Below are 24721 nucleotides of genomic sequence, written 5' to 3'. Positions count from 1 at the left end.
TTTTTCCTTGCTGGATTTGCTTGTGCCATACTTTGGCATTCGTTGTCATTTTGTTTGCAGAATCCCAGGTGTTCAGATGGAAGGCACCAATAGGTTTACCTGGGATTCCTTTGGGTGTTCTGCCTTGTGCTCTGATGAATCATAGAATGGCCTGGGTTGAAAAGAACCAGTGTTCAACTAGTTTCAACCCCCTGCGATGTGCAGGTTCACCAACCATGAGACCCAGAGCCACAACCAGCCTGGCCTTGAATGCCTGCAGGGATGGGGCATCCACAGCCTCCTTGGGCAACCTGTTCCAGTGCATCACCACCCTCTGAGTGAAAATCTTCCTCCTAATATCTAACCTAACCCTCCCCTGGCTCACTTTAAGACCATTCTCCCTTGTCTTATCCACCCTTGTAAACAGCTGTTAAATATTATGACCTGTTATTTCTGATCACTTTTCTCTTCTGCCTGCTCTTCCATCTCAGGGATGGTAGAAGGACGGGGTCAGAAATCCCTGGGGAAGAACAAACTGTGACATGTGTATATTCCTGAAGTATGCACTTGACTTAGAGAAATCTTTTCTGTGGGGAACTTTAGAGAGAAGTGATGGACTCGGGAAAAGAAGTGGGGAGGAGAACGTCTGCTGAACATTAGGTATCACTTGGCAGGTGCTCATATAGGACAGAGTTCAGTGCTTCTAAGGACAGGCTGATAGGTGCTTTGTTGTTGAGAGCCCTGCGAGTTGTCAAGAGATTGACGTCCTCTGAAGGATTCTGCCAAAGCGTTTTGCTGTATCTGTAGCGAAATGCTCCCTCTTGTGGCAAATGAAAAAAGTCCAACTACAAAACCCGTATGACCACAGATTTGCCGTATTTGCTCTTCAGTTAGCAATGCTTTTCTTTTCCACTTGTATTCACTGAATATTCCTTGTTAGTGTGTACTGTATGTGCTTTCCTACAGTTGTCTGTTGTTCCATCTTATTTATACAGCACCCAAATCTCTTTTGTTTGCCTTTCACTTTGACTCAGTCTGTTTCCATCGGTATCTGGATTGTATTTAAACTCCTGGTTTTGATGTGTCTTCTCGTGTTAAGTTGCAAGCATACCGAAGACTTGCCTTACAGACTAACTATAAAATATGAATAGCTCTAAAAGGCTGGAAAAATAAATCGGGATGTTGAAGAGTGTACTAGTTTCGTTGCTTAAATAGATTAATTTGTCTGAACTACTATGCAGGGGTCATGTATAGACAGGATTAGGAGATAATATGCTGTCTTTCCCAGCTGTTTGATTAACCAGCTTAGAGATGGGTCAAACGCAGTAGCAGAGTGCAAGGAAGGCTCTACACCACCTTCAAAGGGAGAAAAGGCCCTGCAGCATGTTTACAGTTTGTAAGATGTGCTGCATAATAATCAGTACACTCCATTCAGCACTGTAATTAACCCAGGAAAATACTCTAGTTTGGTCTTGGCTGATAGCATGAGCCTCACAAGGCCAAGCACTCTGAGCAAAGTACCTCTAAATAAGATTAAGCAGAGCAAAGCAACCATGAAATAAAATACAGGCAAGTGGCAAGCAAATTGTATTTGTTGCCTGCATTTAGTACCAAGTTGTGCACCTGATACAAAGTGTCTGGGCATATACTTTGTGAAGTGCACTTTTAACTAAAGCAACTGTTGACAGATGAGAACTTTAGCAGCTATCATGAATGTCTTTTCCTGTGCAAAGGAAAATAAAGCGTATGTAAACCCTTGTCAATATATACTGATGGTCATACTTCTGACCTAGCAGACTTTGATGGCAAGCAGAACATGTAAAAGATGGTGGGCTCATGTGGAGCATGGGGAAGTCAGCAATGATGGCTCACTGGGTAATTCTGGGATGTCCCTAGAAAGAAGCAAAAAGATCTGAAAAAGGTAAAGTGCCAAAGTTGGTGGTAGGTTTGTAAAGTCATAGGTTACTTTGACCTATACCAGTGCTAAGGAGCACTGTCAGACAAGTAAGCAGTACAAATACTGCTTCTATGATGAGGATGTGTAGAGTAGGCGTAGAAGTGCAGAGGTCTGTAATCTAGTACCTGATTGAAAAACAGATCTCATTATTCTTTCTTTCACTTTTCAGGTATCTTGCAATATCTTCAGAACTCTCCCACCTAGTGACAGCAATGAATTTGATCCAGAAGAAGATGAGCCCACCTTGGAGGCATCATGGCCACATCTACAGGTTTTTGGCCTTTTTTTTTTTTCAAAATAAATGCTTGTTATTGCTTAATCTATCTAGTTTTCAATAACCTTTTTTTTTAACCTGTGAATGAGAACTGGTGCATGAGATATTACAAGAAAATTCAGTTTCTGTTTCACAGATGTTGTTGTTGGCTCTATCACAGTATCTACAAAGACAGTAGAGTACTTCATGAATTTGGGAAGTGTTAGAACTTTCTTTCAAAAGAGACACCGAATCGATGGTGTCTCTTGTAGTCCCATTTTCCTTTGTTGATTAATTTATTTTTTCCCCACATTGCTCTGATGCACAAGTAATATCAACACTTCCAGCAGTTTTGCTTTACTGAGTTAACTTTCATACAAAAGCACACAGGAGTTGGCTGTGGATCAGAAAAACAAATGGAAATCTGTATCTCTACTCATATATCCCTTCCTTTTCCTGAGCTGAAGTTCACTTTCAGGTGTTTGTAGTGGTGTGTGTGCTCAATGCTGTCTGTCATTGCTTCCTCTGTATCTCAAGTGCCAATGGAAGGTATTTTGAACAAAAAACATAATATAATCTTGGAGCAAGACAGAGTAACTGATGCTATTGCAGTAAATTCCTTTATAGAAAATATGACTGCAGATCCTGTCTTTGTTAGTCAGGACTATGACTTACACTGCAGATAAATTTAGAAGAAATTTGGCAGAGAAACAGTTTGTGGAGTCTAGGATCTGTGAGCAAAGGAGCCCAGTTGATCTCGGCTTGAATTAAGTATTTTATTTAACAGTTGGATGCACATCTTTGCCTGTGAACAGTTTTACTTTCTTGTTCTCTTAGATTTAGACTCTCTTGATATGTAGGGTTCATCCTTTATTTATAATAAATTTCATTAAATAAGAATCCTAAAGTCTTCATGGAATGTATGAGCAGCAGAGGCATGTCTGCTATCTTATGTTCATTGACACTAGCACTGCTTTTAAAAGTCGTTACTTAAAAAGGAAAGGATAGAACTTCTTAGCCAGTGGATGACTTACCATTGGAAGGAAGAAGTGTACCAAAGTATTGGTCAGAAGTTGATATGTTGATATGCTGCTTAATTGATGTTAGTGGTGTAGACTGACATTTTTTCCATGTCATGTTTCTCATCCTCTTTCTGATTTTTGATTGTTTCCTATTAGAGGAACTCAGAGGATGCTGACATAAAGCAGCAGAAGTGCTGCAACATAACGGTGTTTGCAAGGAATAGCTAAAAGTCGCTTTAAAATTTAATTTGTAGCTTCCTTTCTCCTTTCAGTGTTAATATTCATATGTGCTGATATCAGAAGGGAAAAATTTTCCAATGGCTGCTCTTGTTGAAAAGCTGCAGTAAAGAGAAGTGCTTGCTTGTAGCTCAGGTGATCAGTGACAGGTCAGAGTTGCTGTTACATGAATCTGTCAGAGTGCCTATTCTGCTTCCTTTTGGGATATTAAATGAAAGATCTATGGCTGTCCCACTGAATAGTCCAGGCAGAGAAGATTTGAATAGAAGCAAGCAGGTTTTCTCCATCCTTGAGGCTGATCTTTTCAGTAAGTCAGAAAGTCCTGATTAAAATCTGTTTTCTTTTTATTTTTTCTGTGTTTCAAATTGTTATAGAAAGCTACCCTGAGCAGTTTCTAGTTTAAATAGAGTATTTCTACCTGTTTCACTATTTCTTTCAGACTGTAAGTTTTCTATTTAATATGAATTAAGCAGTTCAGAGGGCAGTTTAAATAAGCTTTCCAGTTACCCTTGTTAGCTTTACAAGATGATAACAAGCATTACAAGATGGCAGTGCCTGCATTTAGTGATTAGATATCTCTGAATGGGGTTAAATAAGCAAAACTAACCTACAAAGCTCATACATTTAATTGAAACACTTAAGGTAGCAATTTGCTAAAGGGGGAAAATATTTTTAATCTTTTTATCCTCTTGCTTTGTGGAAAAATAAGTATTTTGTTTTATATGGAAAGAGTCTGATGAAACACTTAGAAATAATAAACAATAGTAAAGTCATAAACTAAACTACTTCTTTTTTCACTTTCCAGCTTGTATATGAGTTTTTCATACGATTTTTGGAAAGCCAAGAATTTCAGCCCAGCATTGCCAAAAAGTACATAGATCAGAAATTTGTATTGCAGGTAAGCCAGTATGCTTTATTTAAGGTTTCACTTTGCTTTTGGGGAAAAAAAAAAAAAAAAAAAAATTGCTTTGAAAAATGTTTTGTTTGGGATTTGAGAGTATAACGTTATTTGCAACAGAAAATGCTCGGCAAGCATTTACAGTGAAAGTTGTCAAACTACAGAAATGGGAAGTATGTTGGTCATTGTTTCTAGAGACATATACAGTGCTCAATTTGGCTCCAGTTTCAATACATGAGATATGTAGGTTGCTCCAAAAGTAATGCCTCCGATCTGTTTCCAAGGAAACAAAACAACTAAAAGGAGCACAGTAATGATATTTGGGAGAGCAGATTCCCAGCTACAAAACACTTCTTCAACGCAGTCACCATCATTAGCTATGCATTTTCACCAACAGTGAATGAAAGCCTCATTGGTGTGTGTTCAAAAAACTGCACCAGCTGAGGTCACCCACTGTTTCACAGTTGCTATGACAACATCATTACTAGGAAAATGTTGCCCATGCAGTCAGTCTTTCATCAGAGCAAACAGATGGAAGTCAGAAGATGCCAAATTTGTCTATATGGTGGGTGTGGTAGGACAGTCCAGTGAAAACTGAGACTGTGGAGCGCAGTATTCAAACTAGTATGGAGCCTGGCATAACTGTGTTGCAAGAGAAGGGTTGTCTTCTTCTCTAGCCTAACTCTGGAACTTCAAACTTTCAGCATAGTCAGCATCAAGATGTATTGGTCAGTGAGAGTTCATGGTTTGTCTGAGTTCCAGGAAATCCAGAAAGATCACTCACCTCTCTACTTGCTGAGGGCTGCATCTTGAACAACTTCTTCAATGGGAAATACACGTCTTTCTGCTTCTTAGGTTGCTGTTTTGACCCAGTCTTGTAGTGCTGACAACACATCTCATCACTGGTAATGATGCAATTCCTGAAAACAGTCACCTTCAGGCTCCTACTGTTTCAGTAGGTCCTGACAAACTTGCACATGGTGTTCTTTCTGTTCCTTTGCGAGGACTTGTGGGAGTCACCTCATGCAAACTTTGCAAAGTTCCAACATTGCCATCACCACTTTCAACACACTGTAACTGATATTCAGCCCCCTGATGGTAATCAGCTAATTTGTGTTGGTGAACTGATGAAGATGCTCTTCATTGTGTGGTGTGGCAGCTGTGCATGACTATCTGGATTGTGGCTTGTCTTTCGCATCGTTGTCATCACTGCTGAAATGCACCACCTACTGCCTCATTGTACTCACATCTACTGTTTGATCTCCATAAACCTTCAGCAGGCATTGCTGAATGCCACTGAGTTCCATTTTTCCACATGGACAAATTCAGTGATACACACTTTTGCTTGGAAAAATGGCACATGTGTATCCTTTCATGTCAAACTCCATTCTGTCACTGCCCCTCTGCTGACATCTGTCACGTGGCAACAAAATATGATGGGTTGTTGGTTGGAAGGTTCAGCCTCTGCTGCCATACCACCATCTGCCTCTGAAATTGTGGGCCAGCATAATAAAAAAAGGAGGCATTACTTTTGGATCAGCACTTGGATTTGACTTGCTCAAAATAAGGGCAAGCTGAAACAGTAACTGCTGAAAAATGAAAGGCTCTGAAAATGAAAGGTTCTGAAAATGCTGCCATCTAGAGACACTACTTAAACTATAATTTTTATGTATCATATTATTGATAAAATATTTCTGTTGGAGGGGGAAATTATTTTTCTCTGCTGGAGAGCTGGCAACAAGGGTAGATATTCACTAACAGGCCTATTCCCAAAGCGGTATCAAAAACAGTAACTTTAGAGAGCTTGGGGAGGAAGTAAATCAAAAAGCCATATAAAGTTCAAGCTCTATTAAAAGCAAAGAGGAAGAAGTATCAGTAATAAACAACACTGGCAGAGAACGGGAAGTTCTGTGTTTGAAATTTGCTCACTATTGTGGCTAAATAGATGAGGTGGCCACAGCCTGGCAGTGAGCTGGCAGCCAGATGGTTTACACATTTCATCTTCTTCCTCCTTCACTTCAAAATATAGTAGCCAGTCTTCACTGCTGAGGAAGTTCTTTCTGGGCCAGGACAGAGCCCAGAACAGAGATGGCTGAAGGATGATATTTTCTGGGATAAGACAGGAAAGTTCACATATATGCTCCCTTTGCTTTTTGTCTTCTGCTTCCAACAATAGGCCTGTTCATGTTTTGTGTTCCCACTGTGAATTCTTGTAGAACCACAAAATCAGAATCAACTTCATGTTTAATGCAGTCCATAGCTTGCTTTTGAAATCATGGAAATTTGCAGATTTCCATACTTAACTGGAAAAGGGAATTTCCTGGGGTTTGAGACTTGAATAAAAGCCCAACTAGAGATGGCTGGGGAAGCCCACAATTGCTGATGACCTTATTTTCACCTCTGGAGTTTGTTTTTTTTTCCCTTCTTGTGATGCTTAGGCAGTAAAAGCAGTAATTTGCTGTCCTTGTACATTATTCACATAAAGAATACATGAAGAATTTAGCATAGACAACAATTTTTATCCTTACATTTTAAGTTTCAGAGGTATCCTAATCACTTAAAGCTTTTTAAGGCATTCAGCCCTACTAAGATTTGGCAGTGGAGAATGGGTCTAAAAGGAGGATTCTTAAGATCCCATTGGTCTTCATGTACAGAAAGGGAGAAGTGTGATATTTTGAAACCTACTTATCTGAAAATGTATGATAAAACTGGAGTTTGAAAGAATTTGAAGAATTGGAAGCTGTTGCCATATGGTTAGGTGATGCATTTTTTATATATTGCTCTGCACAGTGAAACATTTGTGTTTTTTCTATCAGAAGTTCTTCAGAGCTTTATATACATGTGCAAAGAGAAATATCTCTCTTTGCATAGGTGTTCTTGTTTGATCTTCAGGAACTCAGCTGTCTGTGCATTTCCTTCTATAACATGAGTTAACAATCTGTTATTACTGATCTCTAACACTGGAAACCAGCTTGAGCCTTTTGAAACACCAGACATGCTTATGTTTTGTGACACTGGCAGTACAACTCTGACAGCTTTTTATCACCAGTTTTCTCTCTAACATAATTGTGTTTTTTTTTTAACGTTGAGTGGACTTTAGTGAAGTGTTTCTTAGCAAGAAGTGTGCTAATATGGGACGAATGAGACAGGTGTGGGTTGGTTTGTTTTAATGTAGATGCCTTATTGGCTTTCAGCAGTATGTTATGATAAAATGCTGTACACTCACAGTGTAACTGTTCATTCCTAAAGCCTCATTGTATATAGTCCGCAGCGGTTGCTAAGAGGCACTATCGAAATATCTCCACACGGATCTGTGTTACCGTAGGTTGCTATTTTGGAGGATTTATTTCCCTTTTCTGTGTACGTTTGGTGTCAGAGTAGTTACGTAAATCATAGAAGTCTTACAGCTTGTTCATAAAAATAAGGCTTTATTGTTGAAACCCGATAATGAATTGGAGAAATGAAAATAAGCATCTTTTCTTTTTAAATGAGAGAACGAGTCTGACTTCAGCAATGTTTCCACAGAGGATCTGTATAAAAGAATTGGAAATATTTATACTTTACTCCTAAAAACAATCCAATGAGAACATTAAAAACAGAAGTGTTTGCTGTCTTTGGGTGAAATGTGCTATTTGGGGAAGGATGAAGTAACTGCTTATTTCTTTAACTGTGGAACTAATACAACAAACCAATGTGTTGATAACCTCTAGAGGGCAGCTGACAAACCTCATCGTTTCCTCCTGAAATTCCCATCACAGATTCTTACTGCAAGGTTAAAATAGTGAAAAATGTCCATTGTGATGAAGAAGAATAAATACAACAATTGTAAACCTGGATATTAGAAAACAAAATCCCAGAAAGCATAAAAAAAATATATATATGTCTATTAATCTTCTTCTGATTTTCTTTTTTTCTTTTTCACCTTCTCAAATTTGTGCAGCTGTTTTACAGAGATTGGATAGAGTACGTGTCTGCTTATGGTAGATAATTACAATTTACCTGTTTGTGTATTGAGAATAATTTTGCTCTCTGCTGTTCCTTTAATCTTTTTCTGCCAGCATCATAAACATTTTAAGGCCTCTTTGGCAGGCAGCCTTCACTTATTTTTCAGGATACGTATTGCTTGAATGTTACCTTATCTTGCTGATAGTCATTCTTTTCTTTCTTACTACTCAAATCTCATTATGTTCTGAGCAGTTCTTCTTTTCTAAATAAGTTTTTTTCTAATGCATTTGAAATGTCTGCTGAAATAGCAGATGTTGCGTCAAAAAAGATGGAACTGAAAAGATGAGGCGAAACTCATACATTTGTGGTAGGGGAATGGATTGAAGAAGTGAAACTGCTATTCTTGCTGCTCATTTCATACCTTGGCTCTTAGAGGAAACTTTAGGGAGCACAGATTCTGTAGAGTACAACACACTGGGTAGTCTTCTCTTTTGACTGAGATCCACATCATTATTTGATATTTGCATTAAGTGGTAGATATCCTGGGACAGCAGATCCAGTGCTGCCACAGACTGTGCTATTGAGTCCACAATCTGAAAGCCAATCTAGGAAGGCTCAGGATCTTATATTCTAAATGAAAAATCATTTAGAGTATGTGACCTTGATGCAAACTTACGCAATTAAAACGAGGCTCTGTTAATTCAGAGTGAGAAAATGAGAGTGGTAAGAAGTAGTGTTTTATTTTGTAGATGTGACAGCATCTTTATTTTGTGGAGAGTGAGTATTTCTGTACCTTGGGTAGCGTGGATACTGTGTCCTTATATGCACCTACTGCAATTTAACTGCCATATGGAATTCTGTGTGCCATGCTAGTCAAATGTAATGTCTACCTACAGCTTAACTTCTTTTTTTCTTTAAACGCAGTTGTTGGAGCTGTTTGATAGTGAAGACCCTCGAGAACGGGACTACCTAAAAACAGTCTTGCACAGAATTTATGGCAAGTTTCTGGGTCTTAGAGCATTTATCCGAAAACAGATTAATAATATTTTTCTACGGTAAGCTGTGGGAGAAGATACTTTTCTCATATAAATATTGTAGTAAGCTGATATATTACTTATATTTAACTCTTTCTTTTTTTAGATTTGTTTATGAAACTGAACACTTCAATGGCGTAGCTGAGCTGTTGGAAATTTTAGGAAGGTAAATGAACAATCTTTACCAATATCAAGCTTCCCTTCCGGACAGGTCAGAGTAATGTCAGACTTAGAAAAAGTATTGCTATAAACCCTGATTTTGTAAGAGATGTGTTCACGTGCTCATCTTTAAGCCCATGTGCAAATCTCTCTCCTATCTTTGCCAAGAGTTGGGCTGATTTTGTGTGTGTGTGTGTGTTACACTTCATCCTTATGCACTGCATATATTTTTAAAGCGTGAATATCTTAAGTAAACCTAATTATAGTAATTTGTTTACCAAAGAACATGTGAATTTGTAGATTACATAGACAAGTTCTTCTCTGTTAGAAGTTTTGTGCAGTTGTTTATATGATGATTCTTAAATTGGAGCTGAATTATTACCTAGATATGTACTGAACTGCTAATATAAAGTAGGGCAGATTTCAGCATCTGTTTACAAATAACTTGAGCCCAATAAGGGTGCTGACTCCTAAATGATTTTAACATAGAACGTTCTTATTCAGACCTCAAGAATGTTTCCTGTGATGATAACACTAACAAATGCTTCTCTTCTAATTTCTAGTATTATCAATGGTTTTGCTTTACCTCTTAAGGCAGAGCATAAACAGTTTCTGGTGAAGGTCCTGATTCCTTTGCATACTGTCAGGAGTTTATCACTCTTCCATGCACAGGTAGAAGTTACAAAAATATTTTCTGCGTAGTTTCTGTAATTTTTAGTTACTTTAGAAATGTAATTGCCTAATACATAAAAGGTGGGGGAAAGTTTGTAATGTGGGAAAATGCAGTAGATTTTCTTATTCATTTACTGCATTATTTTTTCTTAAGGCAAATATCCTTTATTCTGATTAGATAATTAAAAATGTAGCTTACGTCTGTCATATTTCAAACTTTTGTAGTTAAACTCTCTTTAGGCTGTCCTTTCTGTTCTTTCTTCATTCTCATAAGGCTGCCTTTCCCATTCTGTAATCCCCTTTCTCTGTCCCAAGAGAATGTTCAGGTTTCCTTAGTCTTGTGCTCTCTAGGCTCTTCTTCACCCTGACAACTTTCTGAATGCTAACACTCTTGCTCTTGCATGATCTTCAGTGTGTTTCTTTACTGACTTTATACCATGTTTTTGCTCTCCTGTGTCCTGTCGTACATTCAAATACCATGATAACGTTTTTCCTATGATAAGTGATACCTGCTCCCTTTCTGTCTGATTTTCTGCAATCTTTCTTACACTTTCGAAGCCACACTTGCTAAATACGTTACTCAGAGTTTAGCTGTGCCAGCTCATCTCGTGTGTTTTCACAATTTTACCAATATACAAAACACATAAAAAGTAGCAATTTCAGAGACTAACAAAATCTCATAAACATTATATCACTATATTTTAAATTCCAAATTGCTCTGATTTTTAATTGTATGCGGTAATCTGTCTTGTGAATGTTTTCTTCCTTTATTGTTTCGTTGTAACTTGAATTGAAAAGCATTTGCACAGTGCAAACTATGCATCTCAGTTTAAATATATGACTGATATTGAGAAAGCCATGTAGCATCTTGCCTTCTTTGTTCTTTTTTTAAATGTTTGTCTGTGATTTCATTATGATGTTCTAACTTTGTTTTCTTAAATCTTTACCTCTTCACAGCTGGCATATTGCATAGTACAGTTTCTGGAGAAAGACCCCTCACTCACAGAACCAGTAAATATTTCTCCTATTTTTTTTCCCCCTTGATTATCCTGTTTCCTGATTCCCCCAGCTTAACTTAACTAACTTATTTTTCTTCTAATTTAGGTCATCAGAGGCTTAATGAAATTCTGGCCGAAAACTTGCAGTCAGAAAGAGGTAAATGAATTAACTGGTGTTAACCAAAAATGTCAGAGTTAGTTTGCTTTACAGTATGATATGCAGTGAATATTAAGGTATTCACAGACAGGTTGTACATGCTGTGCTGAGTCTTGATATTAATCTTTGTAGTTGATGTCATTTTCTTTTCTGAACAGTTTTGACTATGAAGAGAAAAGCTTCTGATAGTTGTAGTTTCTACTCATAAAATTAGCACTAGCTTTTACATGTCTTTACAAAGACATTGAGGACTAATGTAAAAAAACTCTGTTTGATTTGGAATTTTTTATATTTGAAATTAGTGTGTTACCTACCGAGCTTGTAAAAATGCTGTTGAATATTTGCATATTGGTTTAAAATTCTTAATGCAAATCTGAGATTCTCTAAGTTTTTGTGTCACAGAGAAACTGTTATTTTGAGTACCACTTTAAAAAAGGAGATAAAATTATGTTGTGACTCTCCTTACTTAGCAGATATGAAGACTTTCTAGTCAAAGTCTTTGTATGAGGCTGCGTTTTCAGCATGCATATCCTGGTGCAATTCTGAAGTTTGTTTTAAGGGACTACTTTAAATACAGCATTTGCACACTTCAGTATCTTTATTCAAAAGTTATTGTGTTTTTTTGAACAAGAGTCTTGATGAGCTTACATTTTTCCCCAGAGGAGGAGAAGTTGAAGGTATGCAGCATTTTACTGATCAAGATGATTCAGAGATTTTGAATTCTATGCTTCCTTCCTTGTCTGTAGGTCATGTTCCTAGGAGAGCTGGAGGAAATCTTGGATGTAATTGAACCATCACAATTCGTCAAAATCCAGGAACCCTTGTTTAAACAAATTGCCAAGTGTGTCTCTAGCCCTCATTTTCAGGTTAGTAGCGATGATTGTTTGTTTAGTAATATATAGTCTCAATTTCTCAAATGCATTTACCATCTTATGTTCTGTGATTTTAAATACTTGTCTTCTGGATTCCTGTGGAAATCTATGTTGCGGTAGAAGTTTAGTTCTGAGCTCCACGATGAAGTGTATTTGAGGCTTACATCACAGACCTTGCAGTTTGGAGCTTCATAAAGCTTTAAACTGCATCTAAACTGACTTTGAGCCCTTATAGCTGTAGGTGATAGATACTGATTGTATGGCCTTCAGATTGGTAGGCCCAACAGGGTTCATTTGCTCCCTTTTTAGTTTAGCATGGTGCAGCATTTTTGTTCTCCTACCTTTCTTCTCTAAGGAGATCTCTGGTTAGCAGTGATAGGTCCCACGGGCCCCTCATAATGATTATTGTAATTAGTACCATGCCCATGTTTAAGATCTCATCTTCCATATTCAACCCAGCTACTGGACATCACCCAGTTTTCTTTGTTCTGTATGCTAGTGCTGGTGTGATCCTTCCATCTGGGAAATCAAAGGGTGGAGGGAAAGGGGAGGTGGGAAAAGTTCTAACACAGTCCTTTCACTTCCAAAGCTGCAGTATTGTGTTATCTGCATTTGGTCTATATTGCTTCTCAACATACTGTTCAGGAGTAAGAGAGGGTAGATACTGTGGGTTCTGAATTACAGTATAAAAATTCAATTTCATTAATGCAGATTATATTACTGTTAAAAAATGGAGTTTTAATTCCTGAGTTAATTCATTTTAATGAAATTTCTGTGGTTTGTTTTTGCTTCAGAGTATTAGGAAAAAATACAGGTATATGAATTCCTATTAATATTTTATTCCTTTGACTCAAAGGTGGCTGAAAGAGCACTGTACTATTGGAATAATGAATACATCATGAGCTTGATAGAGGAGAATTCAAATGTCATACTTCCCATCATGTTTTCCAGCCTTTATAGGATTTCTAAAGAGCACTGGAATCCGTAAGTTCTTGCAATTAAATTTAAAGTTACCTCTTGTCAAACTACTGGTCAATTTAGGAAGTGTGTGCTGAAGAACATCGGAATAGGAGATATCCAGATTCAAAGCTGACGTGAGCAGGTGCAGCTCTCTTAATGCCAATATAAATTAGACCATGCTTGAGCTTGGCTCAAAATGATATTAATTATCTGGTACGTGTATGAGAAAATCAGTACCTCAGGGGATAAAAATAAACCTTCTCATAAGTTAAAAGAATGAGAAATTGGGTGTTATGTTGTTATTAAAGAAAAAGTGTTGCTCATCAAGCATTTCTCATGAACAGCTGGTAAATGTGTTGTTTGGAATAATATTGCTTGGCATTAATAAAGCTTTGTAGCTGTACCATGGATGGTACTGTTCCCTCCGGTACCAGCATTTTTCTGTATATTTATAGAGCATATAAACATCAGTTATTTCTTAGGTAGACTTGTTTCTTCCTTCTAAATTTACTTAAATACATCTGTTCTTTGTTGTGCACAGATTAGTAGCTTCCTATTGATATTTTTCTTTCTTGTTTTTAAATGACATTTCCTAGTAGTGTAATGAAAAACATTGTTATAGATAGATGTCACGTATTCTATACTTGGGTTGAAATGTTTTCTTTAGCCAAAGGGATTACTGTTTAGTAAATCAGGTATTTTTAATGAGCTGTAGCATGCTCAGATCCCAGTTACTTTGCTAAGATCTTACTGTAAAGCATTTGTAAACTATTTCATCTTTTAAAACATCTCTCTTTGTTCTACATCTTCCTACATCTTCCAAACCTTTGAATTTCTGTGCTTTCATCACAAATCTAATGCTACTGGAAGCTTTCCATGTTAAAGGCTGGTTACAAAAAGACATTTTAAGTGGCATGCTACTGCACTGAAGGTCTCAAACCTTCCAGCACTCTGTCCATTGTTTTGTACTACATGCTTCAAGTAATGAGAACATGCCAATCTTTCAGTTCTGTGAGTGTTCATACCTACAGGAATGTCGTACCATTAGCAGGCAAACCAGATTAAGAAACTTGTTGAATATAGAAGATATTTTAGGAATCTTTATGTGTTTTAGAACATTAGTAAATGAGGAAAGCAAAAATGATGGCTTACTGAAAAGATGTAAATGTAGGCAGAAGAATGTGGTGTTCATGCTGTCTGAAAAGCTGTTTCATAAGCAGCCATGTGTCTGAATGTGACACCTGTATCACTGGATCAAGAATCAGGATCTCCTGATTAATAATCTGTTCAAATTTTCAAGGTTTCAAATGTTCAAATGTTTTCAGGGTTTGTTTCTTTCCCTTCTCCTCTGTTGCTATGTTGGGCTTTTTTTATGTTGAACTCTACCAGAGAGGAATTTTGAATTGTAGATAAATCAGACTAATAGCAAACCCCTATTATTTTGGAAATACTGTTTTATCTTAGGTTATCTTTGTGTGACAGGATGTCTGTGAAGCCTTTTTGAAATTACTAGCGTTGTATGTCATTTCTTTCTGTATGAACAGGTCCTGTTTTATTCAGTTAAGCAACTGGAATCCAAATGAGCAGTGGTGTATTGACTTCTGTGTTACAGCAATAAGCAAAAGCAGCAGAGGTTTATTCATACACTACATGCTGCTTTGCATAGATATGCCAACATCTCATCCATAGCACTTGTGGTGGTGGGTTTTTTCTTCATAAATATATTTTTTTAATGTACCAAAGTGAATATGAAATGTAATGCTACAAGGACAGCACTTTTGAAACAAAGCCTTGTATTTTGCATAGAGGCACGGATTATTCAGCTTGATGGAAGAACTGTAAGGAAATATGAGTCATACCCTTTCTTGTTTCAATTCTGGTACTTCTGCAAGCACTGATGATTTTAATCCCTGGAGTTGCATTCAGAATTGTTCAACATCATGAGGGAGGAGTCTGTCGTTATTTCTAACAGCTTTCTGTTGTTACCTTTTACCCTAGAGGTTTACTTTGCTTCATGTAAGTAACTATTAGAGTTATCAAGAACTGATTCATGCCTTTAAAGGTGCTAATCAAGTAGTTTCATTGAAATAAAAATCAGCATACATGCAAGAGCAGAACTGGTCACAAAAGTGTTGGTAACAAGATAGTTTTCTTGTTTGATTTCACCTGAAACTAATAAACTCCTTTCTTCTTTTTTAATGTTTCACAGGGCTATTGTGGCTTTAGTCTACAATGTGTTGAAGGCATTTATGGAAATGAACAGCACCATGTTTGATGAGCTGACAGCCACTTACAAGTCAGATCGTCAGCGGTAACTTTTTAAAGCTTTTTTTGTCAGCTGTGCATAAGGACTGCTGTTTAGATTTTCCTTTGCACTCAGCTGCAATTGCAAAATCTCATACATTATCTACACAATGCCTGTATTTTTCCCTATGTTCTCTTTAGCTTACTGCTTGCAAGTTGTGAGAATGCAATGTATAAGTTGATCTTTACCCCTTGTAAAACATGGTACTTGTTACATAGATTGGGAAGTCTCAGAAAACTCCTTTTGACTCTATACTCCAAAAGAATAAGATGTATCAAGCTATTTCCATCTAAACTTCAGGAAGCACTTCTTAACTCTGTGGGCAGTGGAACACATTGCCCAAGGTGGTAGTTGAGTCTCTATGCTTGGAGATATTGAGAAGCTGCCTGGACGTGGTCCTGGGCAACTTGCTGTGGGTGGCCCTAATTGAGGGGATAAATCAATGACCTCCAGAGGCCCCATCTGACTTCAGCCATTCTTTGTTTCTGTGAAGCTTTTCAATGATAAAAGAAAACAAGTGTTTAAAGATACCACTTTGCTTAAAGATTTTAAAACAAACACTGAGGTTTGGAAAGAGACATGTGGAAAATGCTCATGTTTTGATTTTCCAAATCAATGCTTATAGACTAGATGTCTTAAACTTTTCTGATTCTCAACCAGAAGCCTTGCTTGATCTGAATCTTTAAGCATGTGCAATCTGTTAAGTACACCACTCATTTGTTCCAACCCAGTAATATGCAATTTGTCTATTTTCCTATGCTCCTTCATTTTCCATTTATTGTGCAATTTCTTAAGAGATTTAGCCTATCCTAAGTAGCAGGTTTAAAAAAAATAATAAAGAAGAAGAAGAAAAATTCAGGAACTCTAAACTTTTGTGTGAATTGGAGTTCCCACAAGCCAAGTGAAGGGTTCTGGAAGTCATTAAAAACTTGCTATGTTTGTAGTCTCTAAAGTCTCTTGGAGGCCATAGCTTTTGAATTGCATGTCTGGATTCATGCTGTTGTTTGTTATGCTTCGTTGCTATAAAATAAGAAGTTTTATACATGAAAAATCCACAGCTAACTTAACTAATAAAGCATTTTAAATTTAAAGACTCAGATCTATGAGCTAAGGCACATATGAATTCTAGGTAGTTGATGATGAGTAAGGTTCACTCTGCTAGAACAGCTGAGACAATGCCATGTGGCTTTCTAGCTAAAGAGGCTGAGAACCACAGGACTGATCATCTAATCCAGGTGTTTTCAGGTCTCCTCAGTGACTTAAATCAGTGTCATTTGCACTTTGCATCTTAAGGTGAGGAACTCAGCTCTTAACAGAATGGGACACCGGTGTAGTATGTTCCAAGTCTGGATAACTAATCATCATTTTCAAGCATGTAAACAACTGCATTTATAAACAGGGATAATTAATTAAAGACGTTTAAAGAAAAAAAAAAAAAGTGTTTACAGAAAAACGTAATTGTATTAATAAAACAGCTTTTTAAAAACAGGTCTTTAATACTAAAATCTTGAAGAGAGATATGTTTGGTATTAATGCTTATGCTAAGTCAGATAGGTAAGTTGAGAGCCTTTTACTAAGTGGGCATTTGTTTTATAACGATAGGACAAAAAATATCTGGTAAATAGCCTGAAAATAAAAGGCTATTTCCTTTATTATTGTGACAGTGGGCTCTATTTTATTTTAACTGATCTTCAGGGACTTAGATAAAAGTTGCTTTTCTTTTTGTGTATGCTGAAAATACTACAGCCAGATGTTAACATTGCAGCTGAGTTAACATATGTAGGAATTGTATTTCTAATCCACTTAAATATTTTTTAAGACAGGTAGAGAATCTGTATCTATTGTTGTTAGCTTTTTACTTAATCTGAACGTGCAGGGTGATGTAATAGAGATGGGATGCATTTTGCATCTTGAAATATAGGGAAATTTATTCAAAGTAAGCTTCAGGAGAAACATGAAACTTAGAAAGCAAATAATGCAGGTAATACAAATGTTAGCTTAGCTGTTTAATTTTATCGAAATAGCCATTCAAGTCTGTTCAAGAAGATACTGCATAGAACTTGCTAGGGAAAAACAAGTAAAGCACTGACTGAAAGATACATCTTGTGTATGAATTTTCCCTTTGCTGAGGTATATGAAAACCCTAAATAAAGAAACTCGAAAATAACAAAATGCAGATGAGCACTAATAATGATATTTGGTCCATAATAGAAGCCCACGTTGTTTTTTTTAATCCTCTATTACAGAATAGCATGTAGTTTGTTTTATCCTAACGCTTTTATTAATAGTATTTATGTAGAGAATGAAAAGCAAAAAAAAGATAATAATAATAATAAGTATACATAGGAATTGCAAATATGTTGAGTAAAATTAGTACTGCTAATGTCATTTTTTTTTACATAAATAGTTATTTTTGTCTTCTAACTCTTCGTTTTGTTTCATCTGTCAGTGAGAAGAAGAAAGAAAAAGAGCGTGAAGAACTGTGGAAAAAACTGGAGGATTTGGAATTAAAGAGAGGTCTTAGACGTGATGGAATAATTCCAACTTAACAAAAAAACAAAACAGCATTATTAACCTGTGGAGTCACACATTTATGTAGTAGAAGATGGAGCAACAGTTTTCTGTATTGTGCAACTTTACAGTAGATTTCACATTTGTTTCATTATTACAACAGCACTGTATATACCTGTCTCTAAGTAAAGGAAAAAATAAGGACTTTAATCCAAAGTTTGGACAGCAGATGGACTTCTCAGAACTTTGCAAACATAATCATTGTTTTAACCCTTCTTTAAACCCAGTCTTCAAAGATCTGTTGATGAAAATTGCAATGTCAGATTTCATTGTCAGGACCTGTTCCTTATTTATCGTTAGCAGAGAGTATAATACAACTTTCAAATGTGAACAATCTTAAAATTTAGCTTGTCTTTCTGCTAAACTGTTAAGTGTATTTATAGTAAAAGAGAAAAAAGACTGTCATTTCCTTATGAGTTTGTGTAACATCCTCCTTCTCTGGATAACTTTACTGTAATTTGACTTTTTTTTTTTTTTTTTTTTTTTTTTCCTTTCCTTTTGCACATCTTCATCAATTGAATGTCCATTCAGATCAGGACCATGTAAAAAAAAAACCCACATAGGTCCTGAATAAAAGTTTTGTTTACTGGTGTGAGCATTTTTTAGTACCAGTCTGTCTCTGGTGCTTCTTTAATTTGAACATTAGGAGCTAAATAAAAAACAACAAGTAGGTGATAAACATAGTAGGAAAGGGAGCTTTGGATTCATGCACCTATTTATTGCAAATCCAAATTAGTGTCCGCAATCCTTGAAAAAACGGACGGTGGTAACACCCTAGATTTCAGTACCTAACCAGTATTAATGTTATGGCATTGGACACACATACCTGTTTTAGAAATACTAATTCCTAAATTACTACAGTATGTTTTTATTGGACCATTTTGAAAGAATAAAGACAAACGCTAAACAGTGCAAGCATGAAATTGATCTCCAGTGGTCATGGATCTAATTGGGAAATGAGTTGAGATAGGAGTTTGGACTGTTTGGAGTTGTTGCCTTACTTTTTAATATGTATTTATAAAGTGTTCCAGCAAAAGAGGATGTAGCCTCTAAGAAACATACTATAGTGTTTTTGTGGTTCTAGTACTATTACTCATCACAGTACCAGCCCTATGGTCTTAGCTGGAAAGGATTCTGGATAATATTACTTCTGCATTCTCATCTGGATGCTCATTCCTAACTACTGTATTTGTTACCAAAAGTGGTTCTACAAATGCTACTGAAAAAAAGAAATAATAATAATTCTGGAAATCCTAATGTTCTGAGTATTAATAATAAAGCTTTTATATCAAAGGTGCATTGTGACCAAATTGTTTAAAACAAAAGAAAAAGAAAAATAACAAGAAAAAATAAATAATAAAGAAGAGGGCTGTATTATAAGTATACATTATTGGCTATCTGCTTTGTATTTGAAAGTGGAATTTACATCTTTGGTAGGTAAAACGCTGATAAAAACTTATGTACAGTAAATATTTAGCTAATGCAGTTGCATTATTATATACCGAAAGGTATGTGTTTTGGGATTTACTCCAGGATGCTTTTGAACTGTTATGGTCATATGACAACAGTGAATTGATAATCCTAAACCATCAATCCAGCAGTATTTACAGTATGAAACTCAATTGGTGTTCATGAGTCTTTGTGATAGTTGCAAACATGAATTTATGACCTGTCGCCATTGATAGAAATACAGTATAAATACATGCTTGTATATTTTTCTTCCTACCATTTAAGTATACCGTAGGATTTGAAGTTTTCTTGTTTCCAGGCATGGAAAAGAGGAGGAAAGAAAAAGGAATTCCCTCCTTGACTACTGACTGTTTCGGGATTATCAGGTCACAGTTTGTACTCCTGGGTCTGCACACACAAATGTTGTAAACTCAACAGTTTTGTAAAAACTTGGCACTGTTAATTCTGGGACAGGAAAAAAAAACAACTAATAACAATAGGTGGATCTAATCATATGCAACACCCAACACAACATGGTTTAATGGGATTAACGAGCTTCTAAGAACACTGGCTGGGACACAGTGTAAATTAGACAGTTATTGTCATAGTTGAAACTTTTTATTTTGAAGTGCTGAAGCAAAAGGTGCAAGCTGAGATGCTGAAGATTAAATAAATTTATAACAAATCACGTCCCTCAGCCCATTGATTTTGACAGTCTTTTATTTCTGTTACAAAAGAAATATTTGCTAGTGTGATTTCTGTGTGGAATTACCACCATTTACAAGAGGATGGATTGAATCGTGCTTACGGACTGTTTGGTTGTGAAAAATTGAGATGTGATGGAAATTAAAGAAGTTTTCCACCTGGTGGAGTAAAGCAGAACGATGTGAAATTAGAAAAAGCACCTTGTCCTGTACTTAGAGTTTTAGGTGAGTGTTGTTTGTTCATAACTTTATGGTTTTGACATGACGTTCTGGTATTGGTCACACACAACTGATGAGAACCTGATGGGTTGCAATATTTTATTACCTCTGATGTGGGGATTGCGGAGAGTGTCAAAAGTTTGCAGATGTTTTATCACTTCCAAGAAGGAATGTTTCTCTGAATGGAATGGGACAATGTGCTATTAGTCACGAGACTCTAAAAGGCTGATGAGACCCTAGGTTGCACTTTGTGGTGTATGTGAAGAAGCTCTTGCCACAATGACCTGACTTTACCCCCAGGGTCCGCTGTTTGCCGCAACCCAAATGCGATACTCTACCACTATACAGAGCTCCCTTGAGGATCAATGGGAGTTTTAGGCAAAGAAGAAGGCAGCGAATGGGCCCAAGTGTGATCAGTGCATCTATTTAATTGTGCTTTCATTTGCTTGTTGAGTTCCAGAAACTACCTTTATTTGTGTAAATGTTGTTATTATCTGCTCCTAGAGCAGTGGTTGGGTGATGGCTCGTGTCCTGTGCCATATTGGTTTCAGGAGAAAGGGTTGAATGCTGTCTGCTAAAAGGAAAGAACTGCATTTTCAATACAAGGGCATTGAATCAGGTCATGGGGATATAACGACTGTAAAAGTAAAGTTCCTCTCATATACTTTAAATTGAGCACATATTGCTTTTTTCATCTTGCAAGTCTCCCTTATTGTTTTCCTTTCATTGCTTTTGAGTGTTTTTTGTCTCTCTTCCAAAGGTTGGAATGCTTTAAATAAAAGTATTCTAATGCCATTGGATCTTTCATTAGTACATTTAATCTTGGTTTTCTTAGCATAAATAAAAGGGTTTAATTTATTTTTTTATCTCCTCCTTTATATGGAAAAAAAGCAAGGCTGTTGGAGCCAAGATTTGCTTGAGCAAGAAAAGCAGCAGCTGTGTGTACGTTATACATGTGTAAGTACAGCCTCAGGCTCTTCTACACTGAGGAAAGGAAAATATATTAGGAGCTGTATTGTTTTGTGAGGAGAGGGAAAGAACTGAACAGATTTTTCTTCCCCCCCCCCCAGATAAAACCAAAATGAGTTGGCTTTAGTTCTGTCTGTAAAAGCAACGATGGCATTTTCTCTTGATCGTGTGGCTGTCCTCACAAAGCAGTTCCCCTAAAAGATGATAAAGCTGATAAAGTGCAAGACTGAAGAATGTTCTGATTTATGTGTGACTTTGTTTTGGCTCATCTGCTCCCCTTACCAGCTGTATCGTGTGACATAAATTAGTTTTCCTAGTCAGTAGGTGCAGCACATTCCTCATTGCCCAGCTTTTCATTCCAAGTCTGTGATCTCTTGAAATGGGATGGAACTAATTTTTCATTGGAAACTTTAATCCCAGTGTCGCTTCCCATCCACAGAAGCAAACACTTCTTATCATGACCTCTGAATACTTGGGTTTTGTTGTTTGGATCACTTGCTGTAAATACGGTGTATTCATAACCTCATATAAAATGAGGGATTTTCAAATATAAATAGTACCAGTGCATTTCTTCTCGTTGGCCTATTTTTGACTGTAGTATAGCGAATGAGCTGTCACGCTTTTTTGTTTAAAAGTTAGCATTAGATTCATAGATCTTAATATTTTAGCATTTCATTGTTTAAGCAGGAGAGGGCAGCAAAAGTTCATTTTTCCCCATAGGAATGCTCTGGTCCATTCTTGTTTTTAAAGTTAGATGCATTTAACTATTTGTAGGTGGGGGTGGGAAGGGGGGGGGGAATGAAGCATTTTTTATATTCTATTAGAAGGTGCATATGAAAATATAAAGACTGGTCCAACCAGACTGTGAACACATCTTCTACTTACATCAAAGTAATAATAACAATGCCTTCCACCTCTGGATAAAGTACAAGCAGGTCTTAAGCTCTTGGATTCAAGTGTCATTCTTTGGTAATAGGTTACTTTCTTAAAAATGGTATCAAACAAACTCGAACTCAATGGTGCTCCCAGCTATAAATGTGTAATCTTCCTCTTATGCACATGCTCAAGAGGCTCTGTACTGTGGGTGCATCTAAATAAAGAAGCAATGAAGTGTTTACCAGGTGCTTGGCTTTTTTTTCCTACCTCCTCCCATCTAAACTTCCATCTACCTTTTCAACAGAGAGATTCCAGCTACCAGCTGTCCGTTCTCGTGAGCTGACCGTAAGGATTCTGTGATTCTGTGGTAGTCTCTAAGGAAAAGAACACCCAAAGAGGAGGTAACTTATATATCTGTCAGAATTACCAGTGCAGACTCCTAGTTTTCATCACGTATTTGTTTTAAAGGCCCTCTCATGATGATGAGCATCCTTCTGCTGCCTGACATGACTGTGAGGAGCAGTGGAGACAGAGGACAGACATTAGATCCGCGCTGTGTCCTTTGTAAACCACCCAACCCCTGAACTTTGCAGCTGGTGAAGGAACAAGAGTTAAAGTTCGTAGCATCGTTCTGCTGTTTGAGACCTTGCGCCGCTCCGCATTGCATTATGGAAGCGAGGAGAAAGGTTTAAGATGGATAATTACAATGATTAACAAAGGAAACATCCTCTGGAGGGAACTGAAGGTGGAGCCAGGTGAGGGGTAGTGCTGATGAGCAGCTTTAGCAATGAAGCTAGGTCAGTATTTATTAAACTGATTCTGAAATGTTCTTTTTCCTAGGTGAGTTATTCCAGCAGCCTAATTCTTTAAATTTCTTTCCATTTTGACTTTTTTTTTTTTTTTTTTTCCAAATTACTTTTTCAGCAGTTGGATCTCGTGTGCCTTTGTTAGCAGAGCTCATTATCAGAAATCTCTTATGTACTTGTAAGACCATATTCAGATCACTTACCCCCCTTCTGTCTCTTTGCTTCCTTGTTGCAAGGCAAGTATTTTCAAAGAAGCGCAGCAAAATGAGAGCCAGCAATAAGTTGGCCCTCAGGGTAGGATTTATCTTCAGTAAATGCAAGTTAGAAAGCAATCTTTAAAGGACTGGAATTAAAAACTTAGTTTCCCCATTCTTCCAATGATAATTGCTTTGCTAATTTTTCATCTTTTGTCTTTCCTTCTCAGGAGTGTTTTCATTTCTCATGTAATATCAGAGCTTCTAGTTTATCTTTGTATTAAGTTTGGATCCTAGATCACAAGCCTTTGGCCTACAAAAGGAACTTTGCTTGCAGGTAAAGGCTGTTCCCAAGTCTCTGTTCAACTATCGCTTCCATGTACAGTAAAACAATTGCCTGAATTTTAAGCTAGGAACTGAGATACACTCTTGCAATGTGAATTCAGAGCTATGTGTATTTAAAGATTAAGAGCTGAAACCAGAGTGAATATCGTTAAATTATTAGTAATACCTTGATAGGATCTGTAGGATCCCACAGTGAGTCATGACATCACATGAAAAAATGGTAGACAGAAACTTCATTATTTTTCCTGAGTGTTTTTTAGTTCATTTTGCCTGGTTAATGCTTTTCTTCACTGCAATCTCTGATGACTCAGGAGGATAGAAATAAGATGAATGGAAAAAGGGGTGTATTTAAAAAATATATTTTATATTGCTGGGCAGTGGCTTGTACGTTTGATACGCACATGAAAACGTGGGGATGTGTTTTGCATTGGCCCTGAAGCTGGGAAAGTCCTGGAAAAAAAAGGGTATGGGGAAGGTAAAAAGGTTGAGATACTCTGTGTGGCTTCTGAGCCTTGTTTTCAAAGTTCTTACTGCGACACCAACTGAGACAAGTTTGTGATGTGTGAAGATTGCAGTTCAACACAGAGCAAGCAGCAGCCCAGGAGGCAGCATTTGCAGAGCAGCATCTCAGAGGGTGCTGTGCTGAGGTTATGAATGCCAACCTACTGGCCAAAGCACCACGAGGCTCTAGCAGAACCTGCCTGAGTAAGGAAGGAATGCACTGAATTGGACTATGGATTATGCTCATCTGTTGCCTCTCTGATTTCGTGACGGCTCCCATGACTGTCTGCAGACTTCATCAGCTCTGTGAGTTAACGTGTATCGGTGGAAAATAGCTGTGCACATGAATATCTGAAACAAAAATGGGAGTCTTTGTTACGCAGTCCTCATGTCAGGCATTTTGTAAGCCGTAAGCTGAAGTCTGCTGTTGGTACATCTCAGAGTAAACTGAAATTTGGCAAAATGCAGTCCTGATTTCTGGAGCAAGGACACGTGGAATTCAGACAGTAGTAATTAGTCTATTAGTCCACAGACTATTTCACAGACACAAAGGGATATTATTGCTATTTGCCATGAATGACACTCATCAGACAGTAATTGTTCACATGGTTAGTGATTATTTCAAGCATCAGTTCTGGC

At 37.1% G+C, this 24721-nt stretch overlaps 1 protein-coding gene across 3 annotated transcripts in view; it reads left to right on the top strand.

The window, feature by feature from the left end:
- PPP2R5E (protein phosphatase 2 regulatory subunit B'epsilon) overlaps positions 1–20158 on the top strand; it is a 67177-nt gene extending 47019 nt beyond the window's left edge. For 2 of the 3 annotated variants that reach the window (XM_072337587.1, XM_072337585.1), the window contains exons 4-14: positions 2106–2207; positions 4254–4346; positions 9216–9346; positions 9432–9491; positions 10048–10156; positions 11114–11167; positions 11261–11311; positions 12058–12177; positions 13040–13167; positions 15353–15454; positions 17898–20158. In XM_072337587.1, coding sequence (XP_072193688.1) covers positions 2106–2207; positions 4254–4346; positions 9216–9346; positions 9432–9491; positions 10048–10156; positions 11114–11167; positions 11261–11311; positions 12058–12177; positions 13040–13167; positions 15353–15454; positions 17898–17997 — 1050 coding nt within the window. In that variant the 3' untranslated portion in view covers positions 17998–20158. The remainder of the gene's footprint in view (positions 1–2105; positions 2208–4253; positions 4347–9215; positions 9347–9431; positions 9492–10047; positions 10157–11113; positions 11168–11260; positions 11312–12057; positions 12178–13039; positions 13168–15352; positions 15455–17897) is intronic. The other variant, XM_072337586.1, reaches the window with a different exon arrangement.
- Positions 20159–24721: the final 4563 nt, after the last annotated feature.

The sequence above is a fragment of the Excalfactoria chinensis genome, chromosome 5 (assembly GCF_039878825.1).
Source record: "Excalfactoria chinensis isolate bCotChi1 chromosome 5, bCotChi1.hap2, whole genome shotgun sequence".
Classification (NCBI taxonomy): domain Eukaryota; kingdom Metazoa; phylum Chordata; class Aves; order Galliformes; family Phasianidae; genus Excalfactoria; species Excalfactoria chinensis.
This window is presented reverse-complemented; position numbering and strand designations above follow the sequence as displayed.